We start from the raw sequence: 27,604 nt of genomic DNA on the forward strand, positions 1-27,604 counted from the left end.
TCGTTACCATCTGTGCATTACCTCTATTAAATATTTTCTAGTATGAGAATAAATGGTTAAACCACATCAAAGTAAGTGGAAAATGTTTTATTCATTATGTTAAGTGTGCTCTGTCTAATGATTGTCAGTCTTGTTCATGAAAATCTGCCTATATCCCAAGGGTGAATACTGTATATAAATTAAGTAAATGGGTATTTTGCGAGCAAACTTTGGCATTGCTTTAGCGAATTACTCCATTGTAAGAGTCAAAGAGTCATTGCATCACTAATTTCCTCCTTCAACACACACACACACATACACACACATTAACTTGTGACTTGAAGCCATGCAGTGCCTGTCTGTTGGAACAGAGTCTCCAGTCAGCAGCATTATGGATAGCTGGAGCCCACAAGCGCTTGTTCAGAAATCTCAGGAAGCCAGAAACCTGGCGTACTGTCCCTACAGCAAATTCAGGGTTGGAGCAGCTGTCTTAACAAGCGATGGAAGTGTGTTCACAGGTGAGGACACTCTTACACATACATATATATATATATATATATATATATATATATATATATATATATATATATATATATATATATATATATATATACATGCATACAAATACATAGGCCTATATACCATTCAAACGTTTTAATGTTATGTCCAACAAGGGATTTATTTGAATTTATCAAAAAATACAGTTAATATAATGTAATTGTAATATATATACAGTAATATAACATAATTAATTTTCTGTTTTATTATATTTTAAAGAGTAATTTATTCCTGTGATGGTAAAGCTGAATTTTCAGCATCATTACTCCAGTCTTCAGTGTCACATGATCCTTCAGAAATCATTCTAATATGCTGATCTGCTGTTCAAGAAACATTTCTATTATCAATGTTGAAAATGAAGTTTCTACTGTCACTTTTGATCAATTTAATGCATCCTTGCTGAATAGAGTCCATACTTCGTTTGGCTCAGTATGCATACGCAGGCGTTTGACGCATGCGCAGTTTTGAGCAATCTCTCCCCACGAGTTACAACCCATATATCTTTGTATTCTTTCATGCTAGAGTTGTACAAATGAGGGTACTTTCTAACCTCTTCGCACAATCTCTCGTCTATGTACGCCTCCATTGTCGCTTTAGCTTGCATGATGCGTTCTGTTTATGCAGTTTTTCTTTGACAACCTTGGCACGGTTGCCACCTTGTGATTAAACTAATTACTGCAAAAAAAAAAAAAAAAAAAAATTAAATGCGCACCTGCGCGTACCATTTCGTGCGATTAGAAAAATCCGGTGGTGCGCGCAAAGTACTTGCGTACTCTTCTGATGATAAAAAGCAAATTATACTTTAAGCTTAAAATTCATAATTTCTTTAAAGAAAAAAAATCTTGAACAGTAGTGTATATATTTGTTTATGCTGCAACTATATTTCCACATTTATTTCGCATATGCTAAATGGACGTCCAGACAGACAATATGAGACATATGAATCTATATATAAATCTAAATCTGTTTGTGTTTGTTCATGGTTCATTGGTATATGGTGATGTGCTGTTAACAGGCTGTAATGTAGAGAATGCGTGTTACACCGCTGGATTGTGTGCTGAGAGGACTGCTATCTCTAAAGCTGTGTCTGAGGGACATACAGCCTTCAAAGCCATCGCAATTGCCAGGTATATTGATATATATATATGTATTGGCTGAAGTATAAATACTGTTGAGCAATATTCCTGGTATACATTGTTTTGTGCAGTGACCTTGAAGATCGGTTTATTTCTCCATGTGGAGCCTGCAGGCAGTTCATGAGAGAGGTTAGTGCTTCTAAAAAAAAAAATAAATAAATAAATACTGATAATTATCATTGATATTATTGCTGTTATTTACAAAGACATATAAAACGTGCAGTTACTCTATGGCATGCAAAAACAAGTCCTGAGTCAGAAGAGCCAAAACATGAGTCAACAATGACAAACTGCACATGTAGAAATATAGGAAATTTTGAGAAATGTATATTACAACAAAAAACTCAAAATTGCATTGTGAATAACGCACAGCATAAATAATTTTTCACCTTTCATTAACACTGTCAGTTAAGAGACTGGTTATGTCATCCTTTTTTTGCAGTTTGGCTCACAGTGGGACGTTTATCTGTCAAAATCTGATGGATCTTACAAACTGATGACAGTGGAGGAGCTCCTGCCATGTTCATTTGGCCCTGATGACCTGAGGGCAACACCGAAAAACCATTAGACTGTTGATTTTTAGAAATAAAGCTAAAAATTGTTTAGTTATGTTACAAAGCAAATGTATAGGATAGATAGATTTATGATGTATTGAGTCGATATGTGTTTGAAAATTAAAACATACAGTAAATGTGTATACTAATAAATAATAACCCTATTCTGAACTGTTCTTTGGTTAATAATTGACCAATTAATACCTGCCACTTTGACTTTTATTGTGAAATACATGACTTTTGACTTTTATTTTGAATTGGTACATAAACACTGTCCTTGAGTAATAATGTAGGGAGAAGTAAAAGGGGCCCGATTATTTTTCTGTCATCATGAAATTAAGTTCTTTATTTGGCTCAAAATGTCAAATCCTCAGACCTTCTTGCCTGGCCGGTACCGCTTCTTCTGCCTGTCTCGCAACGGGATGGATGTAAACAGCATCGCAGAATGACAGAACAAAAGATATTGTTGAATAAAGTTGTTATTTTTGTTTTGTTTTTGTGCACAAAAGGTATTGACAGTCGGTTTTGTTATGTTACAAGATTTCCATGACGGTCGGTTTTATTTGGTTACAAGATTTCAAAGGCAGTTAGTTTTGTTCCTTTTCGAGATTTCAATGACAATCAATGTTGTTCCTTTACAAGATTTAAATCATGACCATTTTTTTTCGGTTACGAGATTCGGTTTTGTTCCCTAACGCAATTTTAACGGCGGTCGGCTTTATTATGAGAATAATATAATATAATATACATATTATATCAAACACACATAATATATTAAAGCGTCTTTGGTGTTTCCATTTCCATTGAAACCAAGGGTAACGCAGGTATGTAATTCATAGGCGACATATGGACATGTCGCGAATCCTGGTTAAAATTGCTTAAAATTGGTTTACAACAGAGCAAATGTTATTCTCTGAATGTATTTTTGTAAAATGTGGTGAAAAAGAAATGTGAATATATATCTCCATAAAATTTTGTTAAGATACCAAATTGGTTGACTCTGGCTGCGTTCCACTCCAATTTTAAACATGCACTCACAAACTTCCCTAAGCACTTACGCTCGAGGGAATCCCTGCCGCCGTTTTGAAGTGCGTTCGACTTCGTAAAGTGGACGAGGGAAGTTTATTTGGACAGTCCCCTCGATTTTGACCTGGGGAGTGAGTCTACTCTGATGTACACTTCAAGCAGCTATATATCCCACAATTCAACTTGATTGTGACATCACAGCAGATCGCGCTTAACTGCAGTGTATGATATATTGATTATTTTAAAAATTAATCGCATAATAGTGTATAATATATTAATTATGTTGAGATTTAATCGCATAATACTTGTAAGCTACTTTATATTCACATTCAAAGTTTATACTATTGATACATGATTGTCATTTTATTTTTCTCCAAAAGCTCATATAGGATTTTATAGATTTCCTCCAACAACTTAGAACTTAGAACTTAGAACCAAGAACTTAGAATATAGAATGTTGCATAAAAAAAAAATCATAAAGGGGTTGGGATTGTGAATTCCAAGTGATCAAGGGCTTATTGCGTTTCATTAAACCTTATGCACGAGATCTGCCAGTAGTGGGCACTCGTGCAACGTAAGTGATGATGGACATCCGAGTCCAGGAGACGGAGGGATGTTGTAAAAGTAGCAGTTTGTAGTAGTTCTTTGCAATAAGTGTAATTAATATTCTAATTACATCCTATTTATACTTTATACTGGCAGATACATACTATTTGCACCTCAGTATTGTTGTACATTAACAGGATGCAATAATGACATAGTGTAAATGATTGTATTTCTTAAAATTATAAAAATACTTTTATTATTATTAATAAACACTCGTTAGGCACTTAGCACATTTTCTTCAGTTTTATTGAAAATTATTTTCCGATGTGATATATGATGGGAAAAAGTGAGCTCGGCATAAGGCGGACTCGAACCCGCGTCTATGAGCGACGCAGGTAATTAATTCGCGCGCTACAGCCTACGCCACTGAAAGCGTTGAAAAACGCGCGTCAGTTTTAATCTCGTCAGGCAAGTTAGTGTAAATTTGCATTTAGTAATAGATAATCCGAATAATCATGTTTTCCTTTTGCATTAAGATTATTTTTATAACCACACTGGCAGATGATTTTACTCAAGTAAAATGCACTTCCCAAGATCTTATATAATTTTCTTATATAGAAAATCCATCTTGATTCAAGAATTTTAAGATATTTGTACTTTAAATAAGACAAAATACTCACTAAGAAAAGCATTTTTTTGCAGCGTGAATGAATGAAGTATTTAAACATTGCTTGCGATTTATACCATTATTTTAAGTTGTAATCAGGGACGTGCACAGGGGGGTTGCTCAGGTTGCCCGGGCAACTGCCCATATGCCCTTCTCGACTCACGTTGCCCTTCCGAGGTAGAAAAAAATAAATAAAAAAACCATACAATGGATGCAGAATTTCACGTAGGCCTAGATAAAAAAAAAAAAAAAAAAATCGCAAAAGCCTCATTCACTTCCATATTCGGGCACCCGTCCGAAAGTGAAAGTCAGTAGGGGAAGGGCAAACTCTGTTTACGTGGCTGCAGCGCTGCACGCGACCGGCACCTGAGCTGAGCCTGCATGAGCGGCACTAGAAGGAGATTGTCGCGGTTGTCGGGTGAGACGACTTAACGTTGCCGGAAAGGTGAGTAAGGTTATAATCGTTAACGAAAATGAACGAAAAAAAACGAAAACTAGGTGGGAAAAAACATTGTCGTTAACTGAAATAAAAATAAAAACGAGGCATTACAAAAAAACGATAACTAACCAAAACTGTAATGTGTGTTTGGCAAAACTAACTAAAATAAAATAAAATTATAGATTAACTGTCCTTAGTTTTCGTCTTTGTCAATGTCTTTCATAGAGCAAACGTTCAGCTGCGTCTCTCACTCACGCGTCTCTCTCACATACTCGCGCGCGCACAGCCCCACCCCTCCGTGCACACCGCGCCTCCATGAGAACGAGTGTTGGAAGCAAATTCGCGAAAGGTTGGTATCTCGTGAAAACCTTTACACAATCACACATTAAAAAGTGGTTTAAAAATATTTTTAATTCTGAATATAATTTTGTCAGTGTGTTAATGTCGACCCGACCCGAGAAGCGCTTGCTACTTTAGAAAGTTAACTAGACGCAAGTTTGATCCTTTTTTTAGGCCAGAGCAACTGCCCCTCAAAATTCCTGTGCACGTCCCTGGTTGTAATAATATTTAACAATATTACTGTTTTCTGTATTTTTGATCAAACAAATGTAGGCTTGATGAGCATGAGACTTCTTTCAAAAAAATTTAAATAGTAATGCTTCCATGTAGTTGTAAGAACTAAATAAAGTATATGTGATGTGAAACTAAGTAACTAACTAAGGGATTATTTTTGCCCCAGGGTTACACCCCTTATTTTCTGAGGTTTATTTTAACCCATTATTCAGTACAGTTTATGGCGACTGTACTGGGGCATTGGGCGGTATGTGATGTGATGTGTGGACTGTTTTACACCAGGGTTATATCCCTTATATTCTGGGATTTATGTTAACCCTTTATAATACAGTACAGTTTATTGCGACTGCACTGGGGCGTTAGGATCCACTCAGTCCACAGGTTGATCAGACCCACTCGCCTCTCCAACACCTCTTTCCGCAGCTACCCGGTCTCCAGGAGGTCTCCCAGAGGTCTCCCATCCGGATAGAGACCGGGCTCAACCCTGCTTAGCTTCAGTGGGTGTGCAGGTGAAAGCTTCAGGTTGACCGCTGCAGGCCGGGGTTTCTTATGCATCTTTCCAACAACAGACCCTCGGCCTCTTACGTAACAAAAATATCACATTATATTTTGCTACTGCAAAATATAATGTGATATAGCCTATTACATAATACGTTTCCATATATGGGAAACTAGTGCTTATATTTTTCATTGTAGGCTACTTCTGTGCGTACAATGAGAGAGCGCTAAATAATGCTGTTTTTCATATTTTTTAAATTGATTATTAAAATCTATCAGCGTACACTCATGACATATTAAGAAAGCAAGAGAGAATGAGAATAAATAAAGGTGTGCGTTTGTGTGTTGTAAAGTCAAATGTGTGTATGTGCGTGCATGGGTGGGCGTGGCGGATATGGGCGAGAAGAAATCTGATTGGCTAGTTTAGTTTCGTCGCTTTTTTCACATATGAAAAATGACATTAAAAACAGGCTCAAAATGAGTAAATTTGTAAAAGATTTGCAAAAGACCTAAAACAATTGAAATAGGGGTGGAGAAATTAAGCCTCTTAAAGGGATAGTTCACCCAAAAATGCAAATTATGTCATTAATTACTCACCCTCATGTCGTTCCACACCCGTAAAACCTTCGTTCATTTTCAGAACGTAAATTGGCTCAGCGAGTCCTGTGTTACCAGGAAGATCATTAACACGAAAGCTACTAAAGACATATTTTAAAAAGTTCATGTGACTATAGTGGTTCAATGGTTCTATGAAGAGCGCACGTTTTGTGCGCCAAAAAAAAAATAGCGACTTTATTCAACAATATCTAGTGATGGGCAATTTCACTGCTTCATGAAGCTTCTACGCTTTACGAATCTTTTGTTTCAAATCAGTGGTTCAGAGCGTGTATCAAACTGACAAATATGTGTGTATACACTGTCAGAAATAAGGGTACAGTAGGAGTCCATTTCTGTCCCCCAAGGTACAATCTACACTAACGTACCCCATAGGGCTTATTATTGGACCTCATACATGTTTTTACCTTTTTGAGGGTCAAAAAGGTACATATATGTTCCCAAGCATTAAAAGGTACACTGTAAAAAAATGACCGTGATTTTAACAGTAAAAGACTGTAAAAATGCTGCAGTGAAAAACTGTCAATTGGTTTACAGAAAGTTTCTGTACTATATACGGTGAATAACTGTAATAGATCTAACGGTACATTTAATGTAATTTTACGGTAAAATACCATTAAATTCACAGTTTTTGGAAGTGAAAAATAACAATTCATTGTAAAATTTACAGTGAAAAAACGTAAATTGACATTCCCACAATTCCCTGTGTGACACTTCACATTTGATATATTTTCGTTGAAATAACTCTGTTTCTTCTTAGTTTTTCTCATTTTTTTTTCTAATCAGTTATGTACATTAGGGTTTTATGTTACATCTAATGTTGTTAAATTAATGTTTATTGCATTTTTAAAATTTCATGCATGTTACCATGATGGTGTTTAGTGTGTGTGTGAATGAAACTGTGTGCACCTTCTATATATTAGTATTGTCCTTCTCAGCTTGTGGAAAAGCTGCTTGTGATGAACTTTGATTCATCATGTGACCCTTATCACCACTGTGTTTGGTGACTGTCAGTGTGTTATAAAGGTCCAAAACAGATATTAGTACTTCATTAGGTTGGTAAATAAACATTATATCAGTTAAGGAAATACGTTATTTTACTGTAAATTTAACAGATTTTTTTTTACGTTGCTACTGTATTTTTTTACGGTAAAGTTCTGGCAACCACAGCTGCCGTTTTTTTACCATAATTTTTTTTTTTTTTTTTTGTAAAAGTTGTAGTTTAAAGATTTTAATGATATATCATTAAAATCTTTAAACAATAACTTTTACACACAAAAAAAAGGCTTAGCAGAGGCTGTCCATCTTGCCAGGTGTTAAAAATTAACACTGAAGCAGTGTTAAAGTTAATGAGATAATTGATTGATGATTGAGTGATGATTGACAATAAGTGGAGACACCTGATGTTATAAGCAGAATCACTGAAGGAAAGAGAGAAAAAAGGTGTTAATTAATGTTTTATGGAATGTTTCATTTCAAGTCACCATGAAAGAGGTCAGCGTTTGCTTTAGTTGGGCTCTTGACTCTTTATCTTTTATTATTAATTGCTCTCTGGCTACTCCAACTTTGTGTTTGTAAAGCACATTTATTATGGTCAGAGAAAATAGGATCTGGTCACAATATAATTTGATGCAGAAGTAATCATCATGTGATGGTCTGATGTCATTTAGAGTATAAATCTTTGACTGTGTTTGATGTGTAGCTTTAGTATTAATGATTGTAGTCCTGTGATTTTACAGCTTGAGATCCAACAGCAGTATTAACACATAATTTTTTTAAGGATAATACATTATGAACTGAAGCTTCAGTTTTTTTGTTTTTTTTTTAACACACACAGACATCAAGAATCAGCATATGATTCTCAAGAACGGTGACGATAAATAAATACAAAATACTGACAAACAGATCAACTCTGGACATCACAAAACAAGCTACTGTCACAACAAAACAACAGAAAAATAAAAGCAAACATGAACAATCTACGAAAATTACAGGACAAATAAGCTGCATAATTTATTCATGCAGCAATGCATGATGGGAGCCATGGATGAGTTTTGATTGGTGGCTCCCATCATGCACTGCAACATGAAGCACTTTGTTTGATTGTCACCATTGAGGGTCATGTGCTGATTCTTGGGCTGCGTCCGAAAACCTAGGTAGCTGCCTATCTTATAAGAGAATGACTTGCACAGCAGTGTTTGTGCATGAAGGCACCTCACAAAATTGATTTTGGACAGACTTCTGAGGCAGCGTAACAGTTTAATGATCTACAGCAATATAGCGTGGGCTTTGGTGAGAACTAAACAAATATTTAATTACTACAGTAGTAATTTCTCAATAGAAATGATATCAAAATTGAAATATGTTGATTAAATCGTACATTTATACACAAACTGAGCAGCAAACACAACTTTCGGACACCATCTTTATTTTTCTAGCTCAACTGTCACAGAATGGAAAGCACAGGATTGTGGGATATCAAAGGCAGCTAAGGATACATCTATGCTTATATCTTATACTACCTTGAAATGTGTTTCAGGAAGGCAGCATTTTCCAGTTTTCGGACGCAGCCTTTATGTCTGTGTATGTTTCTGAAAACCCCTTCAGATTATAAAAGCTCTGCTGAATCTCAAGTGGTTGAGATTTACTATAAAGAAATGATGTAACATCAATATAAATTGTAGTTGTTGTGTCTCTCTCTTTTTCTCTTGTTGTTTCTTCAATGATTCTGCTTATAACATCAAGTGTCTCCACTAATTGTCAATCATCACTCAATCATCAATCAATTATCTCATTAACTTTAACACTGCTTCAGTGTTACTTTTTAACACCCGTCAAGATGGACTCATATGTAATGTGTAAAAATGTTTCAAATGAAATGTTGTAAAATGTAAAAATGAAAAGGATTTAATAAATTCTGATTTTAATTCAGTGTGTGTGTGTGTGTGTGTAAAATATATATATCTTATTATAGTCAACGATTGTATGCTGTCAAAGCCAATTTTGTAAAAAAATTGTTAAATAAAGGTACAAAATTGTCACCACAGGTACAAAACTGGTCTCTTAAGGTACAAATCATAAGGGTTCAAATTTGTACCCTATGCCAAGGGTACAAAAACTGTACCCTTGAGGGTACAGCCCCAGTGACAAGCCATTGTACCCCTAAAGGTACAATTATGTACTTTATTTTCTGAGAGTGTATATATATATATAAAAAATGAAGTTTACAACAAGCTCTAACTTGTGTCTTTATTGCGGTCATTTCCACACGAGTGTCTGAACTCTGGACTGAGTAAACATGATCATTTTTACTCATCCGTCTCGTTACCATCTGTGCATTACCTCTATTAAATATTTTCTAGTATGAGAATAAATGCTTATTATGTTAAGCGTGCTCTGTCTAATGGTGAATGGTGCAATGGTGCAGAATTACTCCACATTCATTGCATCACTAATTTCCTCCTTTAACACACACACACACACACATTAACTTGTGACTTGAAGCCATGCAGTGCCTGTCTGTTGGAACAGAGTCTCCAGTCAGCAGCATTATGGATAGCTGGAGCCCACGAGCGCTTGTTCAGAAATCTCAGGAAGCCAGAAACCTGGCGTACTGTCCCTACAGCAAATTCAGGGTTGGAGCAGCTGTCTTAACAAGCGATGGAAGTGTGTTCTCAGGTGAGGACACTCTTACACATACATACATATATATATATAGATTGATTGATTGATTGATTGAATGAATGAATGAATGAATGAATGAATGAATGAAAGCTATATACCATTCAAACATTTTAATGTCTTTTTAATCTCTTATGCTCACCAATCTGCACTTATCAAAAATACAGTAAAAAATATTTATTTAAAATAATTGTAATATACTGTAATATAAAATAATTACAATTTTCTATTGTATTATATTTTAAAGAGTAATTTATTCCTGTGATGTCAAAGCTGAGTTTTCAGTATCAGTCTTTAGCGTCACATTATCCTTCAGAAATAATTTTAATATATTGATTTAATGCTCAAGAAACACTATTATCAATGTTGAATACAACAGTTGCAATACAATATTTTTTGATGATTAGAAATTTCAAAAATTTAAAATAGGAAACTTTTGGATGAATAAATACTCTAAAAAATAAAACATTGGTTCAAAAAAAAATATATATGTTAACGTTTTCCACTAGAATTTTTAACTTGAGCCAATTGGGAGAATTACATTAATTCAAAGCAATATTTTGAGTTGATCCAAGATAATGTTTTAAGTAAGGTGAAGATGTTTTTGTGCTACAATAAAAACACTTTTCTAATTAACATGAACTTAATAACGGTCAACATGAATGCAACAATTTAAGTTAATCCAACATATTGTTTTAAGTAAGGTGAAGACACTTTTTGGACACAACAAACTGCAAGTCTAAGTAACATGATCTTACCAAGTACCGCTTGTCACCATGATGGTAACTCTCCAAAACCCACATTAACACATTAACTCTTCTAAATTAGCACAACAAAACACTAATTACTGCTAAATCTCCCTTACCATTAATCTTGTGCAAAAAATTATATAACACTTAATTTTAGCATTTACTCTCCCTTTCAAGTGCCATGGGCAAAGCATGATGGGAAATATAAATCCCAGCCCAGTTTAAAAAAAAGTGTTCATACAACTCAAAACAATGAAACACGTTTACACGACATCAGATTGTATTTTACATTAACAGAACTTAAAATGAAATACATTTTTGATTAACTGAAAATGTTAAACTATGACAAGTCATGATAGTATATTGAATCAATAGGCATAATTTGTGTGCCATCCAAGCTCAATAAAATAACAATTACAAGTAAAAAGTCTAACAGCATTTCAGAACTTGACTTTAGAGTATAGAGTAGAGAGTGTACATCTCTATACTGTCACTTTTGATCAATTTAATGCATCCTTGCTGAATAAAAGTATCAGTTTATTAACCTTCAACAGTAGTATATATTTCTTTATGCTGCAACAATATTTACACATCATAAAAATATGCTAAATAATATGCTAATATGCTAACTTGATGTCCCAAAAGGAAACCAGAGAGACAATATGAGACATATGAATCTATATATAAATCTACATCTGTTTGTGTTTGTTCATGGTTCATTGGTATATGGTGATGTGCTGTTAACAGGCTGTAATGTAGAGAATGCGTGTTACACCGCTGGATTGTGTGCTGAGAGGACTGCTATCTCTAAAGCTGTGTCTGAGGGACATACAGCCTTCAAAGCCATCGCAATTGCCAGGTATATTGATATATATATATGTATTGGCTGAAGTATAAATACTGTTGAGCAATATTCCTGGTATACATTGTTTTGTGCAGTGACCTTGAAGATCGGTTTATTTCTCCATGTGGAGCCTGCAGGCAGTTCATGAGAGAGGTTAGTGCTTCTAAAAAAAAAAAAAAAAAAAAAATTATCATTGATATTATTACTATTATTTACAAAGACATATAAAACGTGCAGTTACTCTGTGGCATGCAAAAACAAGTCCTGAGTCAGAAGAGCCAAAACATGAGTCAACAATGACAAACTGCACATGTAGAAATATAGGAAATTTTGAGAAATGTAGGTGTGGCTTACAACAAAAAACAAAAAATTACATTGTGAATAACACACGGCATAAATAATTTTTCACCTTTCATTAACACTTTCAGTTAAGAGACTGGTTATGTCATCCTTTTTTGCAGTTTGGCTCACAGTGGGACGTTTATCTGTCAAAATCTGATGGATCTTACAAACTGATGACAGTGGAGGAGCTCCTGCCATGTTCATTTGGCCCTGATGACCTGAGGGCAACACCGAAAAACCATTAGACTGTTGATTTTTAGAAATAAATGAGAAGTTATAAGCAATGTTACATAGCAAATGTGTAGAATAGATAGATTTAATGTATTGAATGGATGTGTGGTACTATTATTCCGCAATAAAAACATGCAGTAAATGTGTAAACTAATAAATAACAACCCTATGCTGAACTGTTGTGTGGTTCTTTTGGTACTTTTATTTTAAAATACCTGCCACCTCGGCTTTTAATGTGAAATACATGCCTTTTGACTTTTATTTTGAAAAATAGCCGCCGACCAATCAGCGTTACATAAACATTGTCTTTGGGTTATAATGTAGGGAGAAGTTAAAGGGGATCAGTTGTTTTTCTGTCAACGCGAAATTTAGTTATTTATTTGGCTCAAAATGTCAGTCAAACATGCTCTCAGTCGGGGGTTGGAGCTGGGGAGGTCAGTTTTCCAGCTGGGTCTCTTCAAACCCGCCGGCCGAGTGGCAGCGAAGTTCCGCGGTGAGCGGCTGCGTGTGTCCCGGCCGACCCGCACCGTCCAGCCGCAGACCTTCCTGCCTGGCCGGTACCGCTTCTTCCGCCTGTCTCTCAGCGGGCTGGCCGCCCAGCTCCAGTCCGGCGCTTTCAGGAGAGTGATTGGGGGTGGTTCACCCAGGAACAGGGCTGTTTTCCTGGCTTTTGGGGTTGGTTTAGGGCTGATTGAACAGCAGCAGGAGGAGGACAGGACAAACGTTGCTCTGTGTCAGGAGATACAGGTGACATCAAGAATACAAAATGACTAGTTGTGTATAAATGATGATAATGACAATAATAATTGAGCATTCCTGTAGCTCAAACAGTCAAACATGGTCATGGGTATGATTCGCAGGGAATGCATGAAATGATAAAAATGTATTTTTTGAATGCAAGAGTGTGTGTGTGTATTATACATATTACATTTGTTATATTTAATATTACATTATTAAATTATCATATTCCTTGTTACATATAATAAATGTAATTGTGAAATAATTAAGTAAACAACAGGTTCTTAAACAAAAACAGGTTATTAGTTAACGTAATCTACTGACAAATGTACCATAGTAATTTTGTGTTTTTACGTGCCATTATTGATAAAATGAATTATAGCATTAAATTACTAGTTACTTCTGGCACACACAAGCACAGAAAAAAAAAAAAACTTTTTTTCTAGCTTGTTTCCTAATCTAGTTGTCTAACAAACCTGGCTTTTTATATTGCATATAATGTTGATGAATTTTGATGAATTGCATTTGTTCCCCTTTTGTAAGTCGCTTTGGATATACGGAAGAGGATTAGGGCCAAGCAATAATAAAAAAATAAAACCATCTCGAGATTAAAGTTGTTAAATTTCAAGAAAAAACTTGTTAAATTTCGAGAAAAAATTCATTAAATTACGAGAAAAATGTTAAATTTCGAGAAAAAAGTCGAGATAAAATGTTGAGAATAAAGTCATTAAATTACGAGAAAAAAGTCGTTAAATTATGAGAACAAATTAGTTAAATTATGAGAAAAACTCGTTAAATTTCGAGAAAAAAGTCTTTGTTTATTCTCAACATTTTATCTTGAATTTTTTCTCGAAATTTAACGAGTTTTTTCTCATAATTTAATGAGTTTATTCTCAACATTTTATCTCGACTTTTTTCTCGAAATGTAACAACTTTTTTCTCATAATTTAATGAGTTTACTCTCAACATTTTATCTCGACTTTTTTCTCTAAATTTAACGACTTTTTTCTCATAATTTAATGAGTTTACTCTCAACATTTTATCTCAACTTTTTTCTCGAAATTTAACAACTTTAATCTCGAGATGGTTTTATTTTTTTATTATTGCTTGGCCCTAATCCTCTTCCGTTTAGGAATACAACTTCTCCATTCATATTTATTTAAACAAATTCATGATAAATTGTCCTGCTACAAAAACAGAGAAAATGTCTCAACTGCAATTACATGTGTATTTGCATGCTTATTTGAATATTTTTCACAATGTTTTTCATTATAGGCCGTATTCAGAAAGAAGAAGTTCCAGAGCCCTCTGAAGCCCTTTACATCAGGCTACAAGTTGGAGGACTATGTCATTGGGAAACAGATCGGGAAAGGTTGTAATGCAGCCGTGTATGAGGCAGCGGCTCCGTTTGCGTTCCCTGCGGAGAGTGAGAAGTGTTCACTGGTGGAACTGAACCAGAAAGAAACAGATGATCCACTTAGATTCCCTACTACACCAAGCTTTCCTTTAGCTATGAAAATGATGTGGAACATTGGGGTGAGAAGCATTTTTGCATTTTGTGCAGAATGCATCTACAGAATGCATCTATTCCAGAATACATCAACAGCTTTTTCTAATGACATACTGAACATTTAATATCGTTCTGTAGGCTGGTTCATCAAGTAACGCCATCCTTCGCTCTATGTCTATGGAGTTGGTTCCTGCCTGCCCACAGGCCTTAACGAAAGAGCAAGGAGAGATTGCTTTGGATGGGTGAGTTCATATGTGAACTTTAGCATGTTCTTAAAATACAATGATTCATTGCCAGTGGCTTTGCTATTTTTACAGGCACTTTGGAACAGTGCCTAAACGGCTGACCGCTCATCCCAACGTGATCACAGTGTACCGGGCCTTCACTGCGGAGGTCCCGCTACTGCCTGGAGCTCAGGAAGAGTACCCCGATGTCCTGCCTGCCCGACTCAATCCGCTGGGTTTGGGCAGTAATCGAACACTGTTCCTGGTCATGAAGAAGTGAGGAAATAAAATAAATCAATCATGAAGTAATAATTATTAAATATAATAGCAATAATTATGATTTTATTTATTTATTGTTAAATACATTTATTATAGAATAATAATAAATATATACAATAAAAATAATAAACATATTTGATAATAAAACAAACATAATATTTAATAAAAATAATAAGTAAATAGAATAATAAAACAACAAACATAATTGATAACAATAAAATAATAATGAATAAAAATATTAATAATTATATTTATTTTCATAACAAATATTATTACTAATAAAATATGAAACAATAAATAACAATTAATGATAATAGTATTAATTATATTTGTATATTATAAAATTGTGAAAATAATAAATAATAAAACATAATTGATAATACTAACTAAACAATATTATAATTAAAAATAATAATAGTTATATTTATTTTAATAAAATATTTATAAAAAAATAATAAATGAAATAAAAAAATAATGATAGTAGTAATAATTATTATATTTATTTATTACAGAACATTTATTCTAAATTATTACTAAATAAAATAATAACAATAATAAGTGACAATTATTATATTTATATAATTTCATTTATTGTTAAATATAATAAAATATAATTATATTTTTAATAAAAATATATGCATTATTAAAATAATAATACATTAATGAAATAATTATTATTTTTATTTATAATATTATATTTATTTATTGTATTATTGTATTATATTTATTTATGATTGTATATATATATATATACACACACACACACACAATTTTTTTTTGTTTACCACAAAAAAAACAAATATATATATATATATATATGCATCCAGTGTGATAAGTGCAGTTTGGATATGAACAGGCCTTTAGACTCATTTTCTGATGAATAATGTGTTTTGTTTTGTTTTATCTGATAACTCATGGTTGATGTGCCTGTGCTGTAGTTACCCATGTACCCTGCGGCAGTACCTGGAGGTGTGTGTACCAAACCGGACGCAGGCCTCTCTCATGTTGCTGCAGCTGCTGGAAGGGGTGGACCACCTGTGCAGACAGGGCATCGCTCACAGAGACCTCAAATCGGACAATGTGCTCCTGGAATTTGACAGCAGTAAGAGCCCCAAGACATTGCAGCCAGTTTTTTTCATGCCAATATAGACTTGCATCATTGTTAAGTAAATGCTTCAGTCATGCTGTAATGAGTTTTTATTTTAAAGCTGGGTGTCCCAGACTGGTGATCACTGACTTTGGGTGCTGTCTGGCAGAGGATTTGGGCCTTAAACTGCCCTTCAACAGCTGGTGGGTCAACAGAGGGGGAAACTCCTGTCTGATGGCACCTGAGGTGAGAAAATTCCCAATGTCCCAAATATCAAATGAGCAGTCTGAACTTATTTACCCAGCTCATTTTTTTATTTTGGTCGTGCATGTGCACCCCTGATTATATATCAAATGAAGTATATTTATGCTAACTTTACTTGATCTTCTAGGTGGCCACAGCGGTCCCAGGTCCAGGGGTGACGATTGATTACAGTAAAGCAGATGCCTGGGCCGTAGGGGCGATTGCCTATGAGCTCTTCGCTCAGCCAAACCCCTTCTACAGCTCACAGGGGCTGGAGAGCCGCAGTTACCAGGAAAGACAACTCCCTCCACTTCCTGCTGCTGTACCTGCTGATGTACAGCTAGTAGTGAAGCTCCTGCTATGCAGAAACGCTCGCAAGGTATATAATAATTTCTGCAATCAATTATTTGACTTTATAAGTGTTGGTCATAAAATGGTCTAGTTTGAAATGTACCAATATTGAAACTCAACACTTCAGACTGGACTGAGAAGATAAACCTGTTCATTAACTGTTTTCTTTGACACATTTATTTAATAATTTCTCTGCTCATTTCCAGCGTCCCAGTGCACGAGTGGCCGCTAACATACTTCACATCAGCCTGTGGGGCAAGCGTGTCTTGGCCAGCTTGTATCAGGCAAGAATGGATCAAATGTTCGACTGGCTGCTGTGTCAGTCTGCTGTGGTGCTCCTGAAGGGTCGTGGGCCCGGCGGAAGCTCCGTGGAAGCTGAACTCCAGAGATCCTTCCTCGCCAACATAGACCTGGAGGACCTCCGAACCGCAGTCAGCTTCCTCGTGTATGGACAAGAGCAGTGGCAATCTCTGCTCATGCACTAGTGTGTGTGTGTGTGTGTGTGTTTACTGCAGAAACAAGCACAGCTGAGTTATTTTTTCAAGCTGTTCCTTTGATTTTTTTCTGTAGACTGTGAAAGGACTTTAATTTTTATGTCTATCACTGACATTTTGAAATTATGACAATTTATGCATTTGCACTTTTCACTATATATAATATTTAATGCAGTTTAGAACACTTTAGAATAACCATATCAGCTTAATAACCACTTTAACAGGAGATATTCCTTTCAAACCAGGTACAAACTCATGCATAATTAATAATGCATTATTATACACAGTATATCATAGTATACAGATTATAGCTTAAGAAAAATTATGCAAATAAATTCTGAATACATTTTAAAAAGTTGATGCATTTCTGACAGGATATTCAATGTGAATTTGAGTTTATCCTTGATGGCTGATGCATCATGAAACATTAGTGTTGTTTACCAGAATTGAGTTGATTGGAGAGGTTGAAAACGATTGGTATTCGTGATGTCATTTGAAAAGGCAGTTCAGAGGTGGAGCAAGTTATTATTATGTTTTGATAAGTTCACTATGATATTCTTTGTGTTCAGATGAATTGTACAACTAGACCAGGAAATGTAAAGAGAGTGACTTTTGAATGCAGGTTGACGTCAGTGTATAGCCTGGAAAGGAGCCCAAAACAATAAAGAATTTGAATAGTATTGAAATATGTACTCTTGTCGTTTGCAATGTGGTAATAAAATTTGGTGATTGGTTATATTTGATGGAGTTTTAACACACATACACTGCATATGAACATACACTGCAGTATGTTAGCATTGTAATATTTGCATTACTTTTGGATATATATATATTATCTGACAGGATATTCAATGTTATTCAAATGGCAAATGCGCAGTGCTGGGTAGTGGGTAGATTACTAGTCTGTTACTGATTCCAAATTGCATGACAAAAATTGTAGTTATTAACGTAATCCATTACATTACACATTTAAGATTAAAAAAAAAAAAGAAAATATATTCCATTCTTTGTTTTCAGCAACATGAAGTGCATTAAATATTACATTACGTCAAGGTTTCCCAGACTGGGGTTCGTGATGGAACTGCAGGGCTTCGTGCAGTTTAATGAAAAACTAATAATTAAATAAATAAAAATGTAAAATTAAAATAAATCATGTTTTAAAAATGTATTTGAAAGACAAAAACCTTCCAAAGACAGCAAAGCATGGTTAAATGACTTGCTGATTGATAATTCAAATAATAATATGTTTCTCAGTATTGATTTGATATGTTGCAATGCTAGGAAAACACTCTTTAAAAGTGAAATGGTTTCTGTAAATCCAATGGACAAATGCTTTCTGGACTCTCCATTTTCCATGTAATTATAGCCAGATGACTAGTGGTGTGTCTGTGTGTGCAATTCCACAAAACTAGAAGACTTTAAACGTATGTAAGCAATAAGGTACGAGAGTACTTGTTGTGCCTAACAACGCCCTTCAGCCATGACTTATTCACGATACAGCACTAGCCTCGAGTACCTTATTGCTTTTATAAAACGGTTACCACACAATACAAATATTAAAGCCAAAAATATGTATCAATGCAACTTTCATGAAGTAAACTTTCATTAAGGCATTCCTTCCGCCGGAAAAAAAGTCCCTGACCGTGAACAGCAACAGAAGTTACATTATTACACCATTAGATGGCAGCAAAGACTGTCTTTAAGAGTGTAGCGAATACTTTTACATTGAAAAGACTAAATTGTTGTGAACACGAAACAAGACGCAACTGACAAATGCTTTAGCTAGCGCTGTCAGTCATGGGAAAACCCCGTAACTGTTAAAAGGACAAGATAATACATCAGACATTGAAACAGATTTTTTATTATGAACATAGGACTGACCTGAAGGAAAATAATCAATCTGAATACTCTTCTACATAATACAGTAAGCTTCAATGAACAATATCAGTTGAGAACATGAAGGGTCATAGCCATGTTTTATCATGAATAAAACACAGCTATTGACCAATCAGAATCAAGGATATATATTATATTATAATTATATTATATATTATAAATAAGCAATATGCTTTTTTAGAAAGGAAAATTTAAAACATGAAAAAGAATTAGGGAGAATCAATAAATGATGGTTTACTGCCATTTTGTGAATAATATGTAATCATGTAATCAATAAAGAAGCAGCTGTAGTCTGATTATGAGTATTTTAAAATGTATTGTAATCTAATTACAAGTACTTAATTTTTGGATTACATGTAATCAGTTGCTACCCAGCACTGCAAATGCATTGCCCAAGAAGCATGGGAATATTGCTCCAGTCCTCATAGGAATGAAGTATGCATAGGCTACTTTCTAGTAGGAGTAGTATGGCAGTGTATAATTGTGACAACACACAGAGCCCAGCCCCGTATCAACCCAGGGGCTAAAGTTCATTCTGAATCCCCTGAGCTAATATTGGCAGATAAAATTTTGCATTAAAATCGGACCAGTAAGCTCAATTGTTTGCACGGCTAAGTTGTTGCATTGGATTTTTCGATTTCTGCAGGATTTCGTTTCATGCGACGCTAAACATGTTTTCTTCCATCAAAATTGCTAATAAAACTCGAGCAGTCTTCGGTGGATCTCAGGTTTTTAAAACGTGTGCTTCTCAGAGAGTCGTGCAATGGCGAACCGTTGACGGGAATCAGAGCAGTGTGTCTGGCACACGGCGAATGTCCGGGAAAGGTTTCAATGTCCCACCGAGCGCGGAGTTTGTGGCGAGAGTCAGCGGAATCGCGACTATGTTTAAACTGCCGTTTCAGAAAACTGCGGACGGACTGGACGCGGCGTTTGTCGGTGTTCCTATCGACACCGGAACATCCAACCGTCCTGGTGCAAGGTAATACTGTACATTCATATATGATCCACAGCCAGGAGTGTCGCCAAAATCCATGTTGTGTAATTGTATATTACACCGGTCAAAAGTTTGGAAACATTAATACTTTTAATGTTTTTCAAAGATGTGTCTTATGCTCATCAAGCCTGTATTTCGTGGTCAAAAACACAGAAATATATTGAAATATTATTACAATTTAAAATAATGATTTTCTATTTTAATGTATTTAAAATTATAATTTATTTCTGTGATGCAAAGCTGAATTTTCAGCATCATTACTCCATAGCATTACTCCAGTCTTCAGTGTCACATGATCCTTGATGATTTGCTGCTTAATATTTTTTTTTGGAACTTAAAACTTTTTTCAGGATTCATGGATGAATATAAAATTAAAAAAAGAGCATCTAATCAAAATAAAAATCTTTTTAATCCTGTAAAATTATTGATTAAATACAGTCAAACCAAAATGTATTCAGACACCTTGAACATTTCATTCATTAATAGAGTTTATTCACTATAGTTTAAAAAAAATGGTAATAAAATATGACAAGATCTCAGAGTTAAACTGAAAAATTATCTTAATTATGTCAGATAATACAGGCAAAACATGGTCAGGTTAAAGTGTCTGAATAATTTTTGGTTCCAAATTTGTATAAATTTTACTGGTAATCCACTGTATGAAGAATTTTTGGGTATAATATGTCACAGTTTACTTTATTTTGCCATCCTCACTTACATAAATGAACTAGCACTTCTCAAAGTCCGGACTCCGGTCCAGATCCGGACCCGGAGGGAATTCAATCCGGACCCGCCTCCATTTCGTATTTCAACAGCAGTAATTGTGTGTAAGGGATTAAAAATCTGGATTTCCTACTTTGATAAACGCATGTCAAAATTATTTGTTTAGTGTTTTATGTTTTTTTGGAGATGGTCCGAAATTAAAGCGAAGGCGAGATATTTAAAGTTTTCCTCCGTGATTCAGTTGCCATGACACCCAGTGAGCATATACTTTTGATGTAATTGGACACAAGTCGCGCGACGCAGCGTTTGAATGGCTGAGGAGCAGTGGTTCTCAACCTGCGGTCCGTCACAAATGTAAATGCGGCCCGCGATATGCCGACCACAATAATAATAATAATAAAAAAAATAGCATACAATTTATTTTTGTTTTAAAATTTAAATTAAAGTGAATTAAATAAATATAAATGAGATAATGCTTGTCATATAAAATAATTTTGGTGAGCATTTATTATTTTCAGACATCAGGCAATGTAGGCTAATGACGCAATCACTCAGTTAACGAAACAAACACAAGTGCGCGCTTAGGAAGAATTCAAACAGTAGCCATTAATTTTGTAAATTTAAGCCTCAAAATGGTCAAATTTGTTATTAAAGGAGAAAAGCTAAATGTGGAAGATAAAATGAAGGAACACATGCAAACAAGAAGAGTCGCAGCATCAGCAGTAAAGGTGAGAAGAATGGAAGAATCAGTTTGCTGTTAATGAGCGAGATGGGCAGCCTTCCTGTTTGCTCTGTAGTAAAGTAGGCCTACTTGACAAGCAAAACCTACAATTTCAAAAGACTGAACTGTGAATTCGATGTGTTTGTTTGATGTATTTTAAATCAGTAAAAATAACCGCATCATCGCACCCGCGGCTGAATGAGCCCAACTCTGCGCGCTCGCGGATCCGATGCTGCGCGAGGGATTGCGACATGACAGAATGCTTGATATCGTCAGAGATTGTAATTAGCCTACAATGCGCTCAGTGTTGTTTGTAAAAAGAGCTGAGTAACATTTGCTTATTAAGGCGTTTATGTGATTGTTTGGTGACTATTGCGATGCTGTTGAAGAATTAAATAGCAACTTAAACTGATGTATATACAGTTTGTGTGTTCATTGAGCATTACTGATTATTATTGTAAAGCTAATGTCAGTAAGTTCGTTTTTATTTGTAATTTATTGTGTGCAACATCTTGGTATAATAATAGTATTATCTGCTAATACCATAACATTAAATCTGATTGGTTTGCATTGGTGATGTCATATGTAAATTAGATGCGGACCGTGAGTCTTGCACTTGGACCACTGTGCGGCCCACTGGGGAAAAAGTTTGAGAACCACTGAACTATAGTGTCCTGCACTCACTAGTAAAAAAAATATAAAAAAAAAATATATCTTGTGTCTGAATAATTTTTGGTTTGACTGTATATTTATATAATAATTACAAATATTTATGTAATTTCCAGTCAAGCTGTAATATGCAGAACGTTTGAAAATATAAATTAAAAGTATTTGATACACAAAATGGTAGCTAGGAAATTGAGTTATTTTATTCCAAAAATATTTAAAATAGCCTTTTGGGCACAGAATGCCATTAAACATAATGCATAACTTGTGATGTGGTGGAAATGTTCATTATTTTCCATTTATATAAACCATTATAGTGAGAGAAAATGAATAGTTGAGCCTCTTTTACTCTGTACAGGTTTGGTCCGAGGCACATCAGGGCAGAATCTGCTATGCTAAGGTCATACAGTGGCTGGACAAGAGCGGCCCCGTACGAATCAATAAGAGTGGCAGATATCGGTGACATTAACGTCAACCTTTTTGACCTGAAGGACACATGCAAAAAAATACATGAGGCTTACCGTGAAATTGTGGCCACGGGCTGCATCCCACTAACACTGGGTGAGAGAACAGTTTCAATATGCAGGAATACATAGATCAGTTTTGAATCTACTCTAAATATGTTACTTCTCCTATTCAACTTGTCTTGGATTTCCAGGAGGTGATCATACAATTGCATACCCGATTCTTCAAGCAGTTGCTGAGAGGTTGGTGCACACTCAACAGGCCTTTGCAATACTAACGTAAATTTAGTCTGAAAGACTGCTGTTTCTGCTGTTCAGACATGGTCCAGTGGGCCTAATACACGTGGATGCCCATGCAGACACTAGTGACATGATTCTGGGTGAGAAGATTGGCCACGGGACCCCTTTCAGGCGCTGTGTGGATGAGGGGCTCCTGGACTGCAAGAGGGTCGTCCAGATCGGACTAAGAGGGTCTGGTTATACTCCAGATAATTATGAGTGGAGCCGAGCACAGGTATCAGGCTTTTATATGTATATACACATATATATATATATATATATATATATATATATATATATATATATATATATATATATATATATATATATATATATATATATATATATATATATATATATATATATATATATATATATATATATATATATATATATATATATATATATATATATAATTTTACTTTATTATTATTTACTTTATTTATTTTAATTTATTATTATTGTATTAATTTATTATATTGATATATTAAATATACAATTATTATTATAAATTAATATGATATATATTAATATTTATACTAATATATATATATATATATATATATATATATATATATATATATATATACACACACACACACACACACAGTGTTTTATATATTAATATTTTTTTTCTTTACTATTTGTATTATTATTGTATTCATTTATTATATTGGTATTTTATATATACAATTATTATATATTAATATGATATATTAATATTTATAATATATATATATATAGTGTGTATATATGTATATTTTTACTTTATTATTTTTAAATTATTATTGTATTAATTTATTATATTGATATATTAAATATACAATTATTATTATACATTAATATGATATATATTAATATTTATACTATATATATACACACACACATACACAATTATTGTTTTATATATTAATATATATATATATTTTTTTTTTTACTATTTTTATTATTATTGTATGAATGTATTATATAAATATATATATATATACAATTATATATATATATATATATATATATATATATATATATACACACACACACACACAATCATTGTTTAATATATTAATAAATATAATCTTTCTTTATTATTTGTATTCTTATTTTATTAATGTATTATATAAATATATTATATATACAATTATTATTTTATATATATATATATATATATATATAAAATTTTACTTTATTCTTTTTAAATTATTATTATTGTATTAATTTATTATATTGATATTTTATATATACAATTATTATTATATATTAATATGATATATTAATATTGATACTATATATCTATATATACATATATAATACACACTATTATAATTATATATATTAATATATGTTTTCTTTATTATTTTTAATTTATTATTGTTGTATTAATTTATTAGATTGATGTATTATATATAGTTATTATATTAATATATGTATATGTATAATATATGTATATTACATTAATTTATTATTATAATTAGTATATTATTGTAGGTATTAGGTATATTAGGTATTATTGTTTTAAGTAATATAATATATTAATATATAGTTATATTACTCAAATAAAAATTTAATTTATTATTAGTTATTGTATATAATATGCATATTTTGTGCATAATTAATTATTCTCATTATTTCATTAATTTCATTTGTGTATAATAAATTATTCTCATTATTTTATTATTTTCATTATTTATTCATTTATTTATTATTATATTAAAATATTTTTTCAAAATATACGCATATTATTTTGAACTCCCCTCAATCTAGAAAGATCTAGAGGGTTATCTAGTGGGGACTGTGCATATTTTATCATGTGTATATATCTTATATATTAATTTAAATGTGTTTTGATTTCATTTTTGTTTTGTTTTTTTGCTCTTTCCAGGGTTTCCGTGTAGTCGAGGCTGTGGAGTGCTGGCACAAATCTCTTGTCCCTCTCATGGAGGAGGTTCGCTCACAGATGGGAACCGGACCTGTCTATCTCAGCTTTGACATAGACAGTTTGGACCCTGCATTCGCTCCCGGGACAGGAACGCCCGAGATCGCGGGTCTCACACCCATTCAGGTATGTTTCGCCTGTCCAGGTCGACCAGAGATGCTCAATCCTGCTCCTGGAGATCTGCAACTCCCTTGAACCAACTAAAGAAGGTCTTTGGGTTCACTTGTTGATAATCATACTTCTACAAGTATACATACAAATATGACTAAAGAATGTACACAAAAGGTATTTACTCTGCTAGTGATAAATAAGTATGTAGGATGGATCTGCACACTCTTATATTATCCCAAAAATTATGCAAGAATACATTTTCGAATATCCATTGGTCCAATAACTCCAATAGTTCATCCTGGCATCTTTGAGGGACATTTTTTCAACATGCTGTTCTATAATTTGGGACATGCTAACTCTAATCTGACAGTACTGGTAATGTGCAATCGGGATGTAGCCAGGATCTCACGCTCAGTTTTGAGCAGCTCATAGACTTTGCACATCAAAGTTTAATATTAACCGTAGGTTACTGTAGGTTTGCTTGAAGAATAATGTATTTTGTAATTTGCTTTCAGGGTCTGGAAATCATCCGAGGTTGTCGAGGTCTTAATCTTGTCGGTTGTGATTTAGTTGAGGTTTCTCCACCTTATGACACCACAGGTACTGCATTACATTAAGTAAACAAGACATTTAAGGTGAAAGACTTCATTAATGCAGAATGTTGCATTTCTAATACTGTTTGATCTAATTCTAGAAATGTTTTCATAGGAAACACTGCTTTGACTGGTGCCAACCTCCTTTTTGAGATGATGTGCGTCCTTCCGAAAGTCAAATACTATTGATTGCTTTATTTTTCTAAGATGAAATGTCCCAGTAATTGCACAGTGACTTGAAAAATGTGCATGATTTATGTACAAAATCAGTATTAATATTATTTTCAGCAACAGAAACCTTTATTTGGAATAGCGAAACAGTGTCACAATTTATGATAACATTCCTTCATGAATTGTGGGGGGAAATGTAATATTTTTTTCACAGAATTATGGAAATGAAACATTTCATATTTATTTTAAATATAGTTTTAAAACCATTTTTGAATGTATTAATAAATGAAATGTATTATATATAGTAACATGATACAGTATTAATATTTTACACCACAGACAAGAAATATATTTAGTCATACAGAGAGAATAAGCCATGAAAATTTGGCATGATTTAATGCTGACTATCTTAAATTTAAGATATTTACTAGCGCATCGCAAAACATAATATAATAAAATGCTTATAAAGAACATTGTCACCAATACAACATTATTAATTATAAAGTATAATGAATGTTCATTGAACACCATATGAATAAAGTAATATTATTCAGAATGTGTCAGTAATGGAAGACTTCATACAGGAGTGGATTGAACTCACCCACACCTTCTGTGCATATGTGATGCTAACCAAAAATACATTAACCACTAAATCCTGAAAAAAAAAAAAAACACATCCCAACATAAAGGAGACAAACAACCTTTCACAGCAAACATGAAATGCATAGTACAAAACACTTCAGATCAAGTATGTCTTATTATTTCTTCTCTACGTATTGTTGAGAATATGTTTTGCATGCCACAGCACATCTTTAAAGAACGCAAATGGAAACTCTACAGAACTCTGGCACTATTAGTCAATCTTAAGGCTTCACCTGCTCATTTGTTAGCTGCACTATATAGCTGTATGTGACTTGTAAAGGTCAAAGAGCTTTACTTGCACTATCAATCTGGTTAGAACATCTCCAATCTTTCTTATATTTTTAGAGACACAAACCCATATGATGTCTTTACATACACATTTAATATAATCATGTTACTATTTACACCTTGTGACTGAAACACAGTTCATATTTTACAGGTATTGCTTCTAGCGTGGGCAATGCAAAGAAAATTTGACAAAGAGCTGCACAACAAATATTTTTTATAAACAAAATTTATAAAGCTACAGTTCTTAATTTGTTGAATGTTCAAGTAAACAAAATAAAAATACTAAAATCTTTTCAAAATTGTTTACAAATATTTTTTTTTTGTAATATTCAAATTATTAAAAATGTTTAAAATGACACTGTTTTTAAAGAGAACAATTCTAACAAATAGAAATGTTACGTCTCATTTTATTTTATTTGGCCTAAAATTATTTTTTGGTCAGGAATTGCAAGTAAAATATTTTATAACAGAAAACAACACTTTATGGTTAACATTAGTTAATGCATTAGGCGTCGAGTCCTAATAATGAACCACAATTTTCAAATGATAAAAATATGTTAGTAAATGTGCTGTAGAAATGTATTTTATCCATGTTTTAATACGTTATCCATCCAATAAATGCTGTAAAAGTACTGTCTGTTGTTATTTCATTTATTGCATTAACTAAAGTTAATGTATAAAACCTTACAGTAAAGTGTTAGCAAAAAAAAGTTACTTTCTTTATCAAGAGGGTTAAATTAAAAGGGAAAGTGTCTCTTA

The 27,604-nt window shown here is 33.5% G+C and overlaps 4 protein-coding genes across 4 annotated transcripts; all 4 read left to right on the plus strand.

Annotated features, from left to right (window-relative positions):
- Window positions 1–222: 222 nt before the first annotated feature.
- On the plus strand, window positions 223–2,640 carry LOC137009424 (cytidine deaminase-like). Its single transcript, XM_067371655.1, has 4 exons — window positions 223–497; window positions 1,553–1,664; window positions 1,745–1,802; window positions 2,116–2,640. The coding sequence occupies exons 1-4, from the start codon at window positions 326–328 to the stop codon at window positions 2,239–2,241; spliced, it is 468 nt and encodes a 155-aa protein (XP_067227756.1). The 5' UTR covers window positions 223–325; the 3' UTR covers window positions 2,242–2,640.
- A 7,469-nt stretch (window positions 2,641–10,109) lies between these two features.
- LOC137008933 (cytidine deaminase-like) lies at window positions 10,110–12,625 on the plus strand. The gene is made up of 4 exons (XM_067370729.1): window positions 10,110–10,269; window positions 11,769–11,880; window positions 11,961–12,018; window positions 12,327–12,625. The coding sequence occupies exons 1-4, from the start codon at window positions 10,143–10,145 to the stop codon at window positions 12,450–12,452; spliced, it is 423 nt and encodes a 140-aa protein (XP_067226830.1). The 5' UTR covers window positions 10,110–10,142; the 3' UTR covers window positions 12,453–12,625.
- A 109-nt stretch (window positions 12,626–12,734) lies between these two features.
- pink1 (PTEN induced kinase 1) lies at window positions 12,735–18,092 on the plus strand. The gene is made up of 8 exons (XM_067370728.1): window positions 12,735–13,185; window positions 14,452–14,712; window positions 14,825–14,928; window positions 15,004–15,186; window positions 16,128–16,291; window positions 16,398–16,522; window positions 16,668–16,898; window positions 17,077–18,092. Exons 1-8 carry the CDS (start codon window positions 12,829–12,831, stop codon window positions 17,353–17,355), a joined length of 1,704 nt encoding a protein of 567 aa, XP_067226829.1. The 5' UTR covers window positions 12,735–12,828; the 3' UTR covers window positions 17,356–18,092.
- A 1,718-nt stretch (window positions 18,093–19,810) lies between these two features.
- Window positions 19,811–27,480, plus strand: agmat (agmatinase (putative)). The gene is made up of 7 exons (XM_067371302.1): window positions 19,811–20,239; window positions 22,723–22,925; window positions 23,023–23,071; window positions 23,147–23,342; window positions 24,987–25,166; window positions 25,667–25,751; window positions 25,860–27,480. The coding sequence occupies exons 1-7, from the start codon at window positions 19,932–19,934 to the stop codon at window positions 25,931–25,933; spliced, it is 1,095 nt and encodes a 364-aa protein (XP_067227403.1). The 5' UTR covers window positions 19,811–19,931; the 3' UTR covers window positions 25,934–27,480.
- Window positions 27,481–27,604: the final 124 nt, after the last annotated feature.

The sequence above is a fragment of the Chanodichthys erythropterus genome, chromosome 20, assembly GCF_024489055.1.
Source record: "Chanodichthys erythropterus isolate Z2021 chromosome 20, ASM2448905v1, whole genome shotgun sequence".
Classification (NCBI taxonomy): Eukaryota; Metazoa; Chordata; class Actinopteri; order Cypriniformes; family Xenocyprididae; genus Chanodichthys; species Chanodichthys erythropterus.

Excerpts from the sequence above, each read along its gene's own strand:
- LOC137008933 (XM_067370729.1), top strand. The coding sequence starts at position 10,143 with ATGGATAGCTGGAGCCCACGAGCGCTTGTTCAGAAATCTCAGGAAGCC. Across the intron at positions 10,270-11,768 it reads CGATGGAAGTGTGTTCTCAG|GCTGTAATGTAGAGAATGCG; the intron begins GTGAGGACACTC and ends TGCTGTTAACAG. Across the intron at positions 11,881-11,960 it reads AAAGCCATCGCAATTGCCAG|TGACCTTGAAGATCGGTTTA; the intron begins GTATATTGATAT and ends TGTTTTGTGCAG.
- pink1 (XM_067370728.1), top strand. The coding sequence starts at position 12,829 with ATGTCAGTCAAACATGCTCTCAGTCGGGGGTTGGAGCTGGGGAGGTCA. Across the intron at positions 13,186-14,451 it reads CTCTGTGTCAGGAGATACAG|GCCGTATTCAGAAAGAAGAA; the intron begins GTGACATCAAGA and ends TTTTCATTATAG. Across the intron at positions 16,292-16,397 it reads GCTCCTGGAATTTGACAGCA|CTGGGTGTCCCAGACTGGTG; the intron begins GTAAGAGCCCCA and ends TTTATTTTAAAG.
- LOC137009424 (XM_067371655.1), top strand. The coding sequence starts at position 326 with ATGCAGTGCCTGTCTGTTGGAACAGAGTCTCCAGTCAGCAGCATTATG. Across the intron at positions 498-1,552 it reads CGATGGAAGTGTGTTCACAG|GCTGTAATGTAGAGAATGCG; the intron begins GTGAGGACACTC and ends TGCTGTTAACAG. Across the intron at positions 1,665-1,744 it reads AAAGCCATCGCAATTGCCAG|TGACCTTGAAGATCGGTTTA; the intron begins GTATATTGATAT and ends TGTTTTGTGCAG.
- agmat (XM_067371302.1), top strand. The coding sequence starts at position 19,932 with ATGTTTTCTTCCATCAAAATTGCTAATAAAACTCGAGCAGTCTTCGGT. Across the intron at positions 23,072-23,146 it reads CTTCAAGCAGTTGCTGAGAG|ACATGGTCCAGTGGGCCTAA; the intron begins GTTGGTGCACAC and ends TCTGCTGTTCAG. Across the intron at positions 23,343-24,986 it reads ATGAGTGGAGCCGAGCACAG|GGTTTCCGTGTAGTCGAGGC; the intron begins GTATCAGGCTTT and ends TGCTCTTTCCAG.